This window comes from Tyto alba, unplaced genomic scaffold (assembly GCF_018691265.1).
Source record: "Tyto alba isolate M040663 unplaced genomic scaffold, T.alba_DEE_v4.0 Super-Scaffold_14, whole genome shotgun sequence".
NCBI lineage: Eukaryota > Metazoa > Chordata > Aves > Strigiformes > Tytonidae > Tyto > Tyto alba.
The window spans coordinates 57,168,233-57,174,493 of NW_024881276.1; the positions used below are offsets into that span (position 1 = coordinate 57,168,233).

At 48.0% G+C, this 6,261-nt stretch overlaps 1 protein-coding gene across 1 annotated transcript; it reads left to right on the forward strand.

Moving 5' to 3' along the window:
- The first annotated feature begins 641 nt into the window (after nucleotides 1-641).
- NDUFB4 (NADH:ubiquinone oxidoreductase subunit B4) lies at nucleotides 642-3,121 on the forward strand. The gene is made up of 3 exons (XM_032997549.2): nucleotides 642-911; nucleotides 1,214-1,360; nucleotides 3,007-3,121. Exons 1-3 carry the CDS (start codon nucleotides 711-713, stop codon nucleotides 3,064-3,066), a joined length of 408 nt encoding a protein of 135 aa, XP_032853440.2. The 5' UTR covers nucleotides 642-710; the 3' UTR covers nucleotides 3,067-3,121.
- Nucleotides 3,122-6,261: the final 3,140 nt, after the last annotated feature.

Here is a 6,261-nt window from a genome sequence, read left to right on the forward strand (position 1 = left end):
AGAGCTCTTAATACCAGCAAGACAGACACTTCCTAAACTCAAAACCTTCGGGCCAGAGCTTGCTTTCTTCACCTCATGTTCATCAGCAGAGGGTGATTTGTGAACCTGTCAGTTAAAGTTTATCAGGGCGGTGAGTCACCTCCAAATAATCCCAAAGGTTATCTGGCAGTTTATCCAACCAGCCTGGCCTCGGTTGAAGAATCAAAGAGACGATTTGAAGCTGAAAGCCATTAACAGCAGGATTTTGCAACTTCCAGCCCGCCTGTGACACGCCACTGACGTAATACCGGATATTTTCTTTAAACGTGGATGGCGTAGGGCTGCGAAAGGTAACGCAGCAGTGGCCGCCCCGTTACTCCCTGGGCACGCAACACAGTCGGCAGCAGGACAACCCCTCACACCTCCTCAGCTCCGCCCGGGAGCTCCTTTCTCTTTCCCAGGGGAGAGGCCATTCCACCTCCCGGGCACTGAGGTCACCACAGGCACCGCGCCCCCCCCCCCACCCCCCCCCCCCCTCACCTTCCCTGCACGCGCCCGCCCCTCAGCGAAGCGCGAGCCCCGCCCCCGCTGCGGGCGGGTGGGGGACGCTGCTCCCGCCTCTCGCGGCGCAGCGCGGGCCGGCAGGGGGCGCGGCGGCGGCGCGAGCCCGGCCCCCGCCCCTCCTCCCGCGGCCGCGCGCCGTCAGCGCGTCGCGGTGCCGGGCCCCCAAGATGGCGCCGGGGCCGCAGCCCACCGCCGCCGAGCTGTACCGGCCCAACCAGTACGTCTCGCTGCCGGCCGAGCTCGACCCCCACGCCTACGACGCGTCGCCGGAGAAGCGCCGTGCCGAGGCCGAGCGCTTGGCTATCCGCGCCCGGCTGAAGCGGCAGTACCAGCTGCAGCTCAACAACCCGAACCCACCGGTCGTCATCGTGAGTGGGGGGGGGGTGGGTGGGTGGTGTGTGGGGGGGGTGTGTGTGTGTGAAACACGGAAACGCGGGGCTTGTCCACCTCACCCGGCGTCCCGGAGGGAGCGGGGCCTGGGGCCGAGGCCGGGTCCGTGCGAGCGGGCCGCTGCCCTCCCCGCGACCTTGGCGCCCGCCCCGCCCGGGGCCCGGAGGCAGCCGGGGCCTTTCCGGCCCCAGCCCAGCGGCGGGGGCAAAGGGGGCCGCGCCGAGCCGAGCGGCTGTTGCAGGGCCCCTGGGGCCTCACTGTGGCTTTCTGTCCAACCCAGGAAGATCCTGCCGTCCTCCGCTGGGCCCATGCTAGGACGCACAATGTCTATCCTACTTTCCGCCCGACGCCCAAGACGTCCTTTCTAGGAGTTGTTTTTGGTCTAGGCCCTATCTTCTTCTGGATTGCCGTCTTCAAAATTGATCGGGTAAGTCAGTCGACACTGAGGGTCAGTGAACACCAAGTTGTAAAATGTACATCTGCCTGGAGACTTAATTGGTGGGATCCTCTTGCAGCTGAGAATGATTAATAAAGTAATGAGGGAGGGAAGGCTGATGCTGAGCCTACTGTCTCAAATCCTTATAACTGGTTGCAAAGTTATGTTGTGCTTAGAGCCCTATATCATACCCTTAGGTACGGCCAGTCACAGTTTCACCAGTCAGGATGTTTTGCTACAGTAGAGCTCTCTGTAGCACTGACAGTGTAAAGTAATAATAAGAGACTATTTTCAGCTGTTGACATGCAGTAACTGCACTTTAAAATAAATAACGAGTTTATGGATGACGGGCCCAGCAGTGTGTCTGAGAATTGCTTGACCATTTCTCTCATCTCATGAAGCAAATGGGGAGGAGTACTTATGCTGGTTGCGGTGCGTGATCTCAACTGGATGATTAAGATTTGGGAAGGTTTATCTTGCTTCTGTTCTAATTCCTGAAATACAGGTGTCAGAATCTGAGCAATGATAGATCATTCTGAAAAAAAACCTCAGCTATGTACACACATAAGAAGATGCTAGGTGACTGGCAGACAGTGGCTGTTTTCACTAGTGAATTTGTGGCTGTTGTAAAACACTTTTGTTTCCCTTTTTTGCACAAAAGAGCATTTTTAGATCAAGTAATAAACAGAGAAGCACAAACAACAGTTAAAGTTAATAGAGTATTTGTAGGGAATGTTGTTTTCAAGGATGAATCGAAAATACAGGTTTTAGGAAACACACAGAGCATATTGATATAAATGTTTTTGAGACTTCAACATCTCTGCAGTATTTTTTCATGCTGGTTTTGTTTGGTATGTGAAGCCACACTTGGGCTTAGCCATGTAGTGTGGCTTACCATGTGAGTGCTTGAAAATAAACCTGTGCCTGGGAATATTTAAGCTGAAGTCTTTAATGTAGTCTCCAGGAGAATTTGTTTTTATTTATTCCAGCTCCTTCACTGATGTTTGGGGATTTTTCTTGGTTTTCTGGTAGTATATAAAGCACCATAGCTATTATACTCTTTTCTCTGAGGATTGTTTGTTTTGTGTCTGGGAAAGCAAGAGATAAATTGCTAAATCTTAAGTCTTCTAGTTTTATCCAGCAGAACGCAACTGGGTAGTATCTGCATTGTCGGTGTACCATAACAATACCTGTCAGAAAGATACATGGCTGCAGAGTGAGGTACAAATGGGCTGAAAGTGAACATGGGCACATTTGGGCAAGTTACTAAGTTTCTCCATAGTTAGAGATCTAAACTGGATTGTTTTCAGCCAGAAGGAGGAGGTAGAAACTAAGTGTATAAATTAACTGTGACGCAGCTGGTCTTTGTTGTCCTCTGAGAGTGGCTATATGGGCAGAGGTCAATCTGAGCATGTCTTCTGTAGCTGGTAGGTGAAGCTAAATGCCTTGCCCTTTTTTTACTTTTTTTAACCACAACAGCTGTTACCAGAGTTTGTGCTTACAGAATCATTTAGTTTGGAAAAGAGATCATGTGGTGCTATCTTTCTATAGTCCATGCTGAAATACTGGAATGACTTTTATCCCAGGCTGATGGGAACTTTAATAGTATAACAGTGATTGTTCTTTTTCTTCCACAGGATCATAAAGAGAAGCTTATCCAAGAAGGTAAATACAACCGACCGTTCAGTATGTTTTAAGTTCCTGGAATTGCAGTGCTGATCGTGAAATATAAATAAAATAAGATGTATTGTGTGCTGATGTTTCTTCTTCATAAGAATAAATCTGAATTGCTCGTTGGTTGTTTTGCATCTTTAGCAATTATGGAAAGTGCAGAAATGCAGGATCTTCATTTCCCTATCTATCTGTGTTAGATATAGTGTCCTGAATTCAACCAGTGGGCTACTTTGGCCTACACGCAAAGGCTTCTTACCGTGGAAGTTGCTGCTGTCAGAGCAGCACAGGCTGAAGTTCAAAATTAGGCTAAAATGTTAAGCAAGTCCAAAGCAGTTAAGTTTCCTGCAGAACTACTGCTTGCTTCCCTACTAGGTATTTCTTCCTGGTGTCAGTTTGACTACAGAGTTTGCCTTAATTGGATAATAGGCAAGTCCTGTGATATGTTTTTAATAATTTTAGGAGCCTGCCTGCTCTCAATAAGTTAATTTTTCTTTTCCATAATAATAAAATACAAACCTAAACCATATATTTGTGTAGTGCAGTAACCTTCTGGATAGAATCACTGCACCAGCCTTGGAAAGAGTGAGTGAGCTGAATGTTGGCATGCTATAGGAGAGTAGCATTTCTACTGATTCTGTGATTCCTGTGAGTGGGAGAGAAGTAAAAAGATAAGGATTTTTATTTTTGACACTGATTCCCTTACAATATAGGAGAATTCAATTTCACCCTTGCGAATGGGCCATGATAAAAGGCCTCACCAAGCATAACTGAACCTTCTGCCTGCAACGGTGCTTCTCTGCTTATTCTTGCAAGAACACAAGCCTTTTCTGCCCAGGTCAACTGGTGTAGGGGGCTCCGGAATTGTTACTGACAAAGTACTGAAATATGAGTGCAAGGAAAAGGTTTCCAATTCACGCTTGAATTTTCACAGAGCTTGCAGGTGCCATCATGATCCAAACAACAACCCTCATTCTTCAGACATTGTATGGAAGCGGTTTCTTCTGAAATGCTGAGGTCCGTTCCAAAAGCGCGGGCTGACACAAAAGCTGAAATCTTCCCTCTGCCTGCTGGGGAGGCAGCCTATGGGAAGTCAGCAAAAGCAGCTCTTCAAAGTACCTCACCTGCATGATTAGGATGTGAATATGGGCCATTTGCAGTACCTCTCTGAGTGAGGTGATGAGCTTTTTCATGTAATCGTATAGAGTGGTTGAGGTTGAAAGGGACCTTGAGGTCATCTGGTCCCATACCTGCTCAAGCGTGGCTGCACAGGACCATGTCCAGAGGGTTTCTGAGTCTCCAAGGATGGAGACTCCACAACTTCTCTGGGCAACCTGTGCTAGTGCTTGGTCACCCTCACAGTAAAAATGTGTTTCCTGACAGTTTATTTTTTCAGAATGGAGGAAAAAAAAAAAAAAAAAACCCAAACCACCATAAACCAGATCTCTGTTGTAGTTCTTCCCTTTCCTGCCTAGGTCATGAAATGTTCAGGCTGTGGGGAGCTGGGCACTCATGCTGCACGCAGCAGCTGTGCAAGGCTGTGGCCTGCTTTTGCAATCCCATGTGTGCTCCCACCAACCCTCTTGCACCTGTGGCTGCAGTTTGTTCTTCTGCTAGCTTAACCAAAGCAAACCCAGATTATTCTCTTCAGAGCAGCTTCTAAAAGGCTGTCACAAATGATATTACAAGATACGGCTGTGGGTCAGTGCAGAGAGACATCAGTGCACGGAGAAAGTGGTATTTAGGGAAAGAAATAATTGCTTGTCTGAGTATGCTAAATTAACTATCTTCCTGCTGCCACAAACTAATTTGATCTCCCAGGACCCATTTCCTCAGCTAATTGGAACTTGAGTTGCCACAGGTGTAAATTCTCCCTTGCAGCTTTATTTGTTTCAGGCCAGCTGAGCAAATGGTTAGGGATGGGTTGTAGATGAGTGCAGCGCTTCCAGCCTTCTAGGCCAGCCTCGGATTGATTCTCGCAGCACTTAACACAGCCCTTCCCTCTGCAGACAAGAGTGTCTGATGCTAGAGTCCCTGCAGATTTGAGCATGGTGCTTGGGGAAAGACTGCCCTACTTTTTTTTTTTTCCTCTCATTATTTGCAGAGTTCTCCGAGCTGTTTTCTTGCAAGGAGCGAGTGTGCTGTGCTGCTGGAGGTGGGGCTGGTGGTTTGAGGCAGTGGTGCTGGGTACAGAGAGGGAGGAAAGGGGAGTTTCCCTTCAGAAATGTAGGGTGAAGACAGGGGAGTGAATGTGCCTCTTGGAATTTTGCCCTTGACTGATGTGTTACCACCCGTATCTGCCTCAGTGATGAGTCTATAGCAAGGGAAACTCAAGCCTGCAGGTCACTGGATGATAAATTAGATCCCAATCAGAAAACAAGCTTTTCCCCTCTACCTGCAAAACATTTAGACCTCGCTTATTTCTGGATCAGTCTGATTAAATCAGCTTCTCTGACAAATTGATTCTCCTGAATGTCCTTTTCTGAGCTGGCTATTTTAGAGTAAACATATCCCTGTAGATTTTATAATATAATACTTTGCTCAAAGCCGATGCTTTTTTTTTTTCCCCCCAAGGACCTAGTGCAGATCCAAAACTGATGATGGATGTAACTGACTGAAGTTGGGTGTCACAGCTCTACATTGCTTTCTCTTTTGGAAAATTGAGGATTGTTTTCTTGGGAAGTAAGAAACATAGATCCTGAGAGCTCCAAGCTTAGTAACTGCTTCATGTGGGTACGTGCTGAAGTGCAGGCCTGAGGTTTGGGGTGCCTGGGTTGTGTTCCTGGTTCCCACCCTACTTGGGGTTTCACTTTTTGCTTCCACCCGGTGGAACCCACCGCCTGAGGGTGAGGCTTGCATACTCCAATGAATTTTGAGGTCCTTCACAATGTTGTCTGCACTCGAGCTTTCTTCCATGTACCTTCCCAGGACTAAATGCCTGGACTGGCCAGACAAGCCCTTTCCCATTTTCTATGCTGTGAATTGGCACTTGACTAGGGAGACAATTTGTCAAGTGCTGACAAGTTGATGTTGAAGGATGGGAAGAGCATGGGATTGGAAAGGAAACTTTCCCTTACTTAGCAGTGAAGTGCTTTGCATTCTCCAACCTTTTCTAATTTGCAGCCTACTTTTCTGACAAGCAAGTTTTCCCTTGGCAGCCCTCCACACAGCAGCAGGTTGAAGTGGCCTGCTCTGAAAAGAGGCTTAGAACTGGTAGTGCC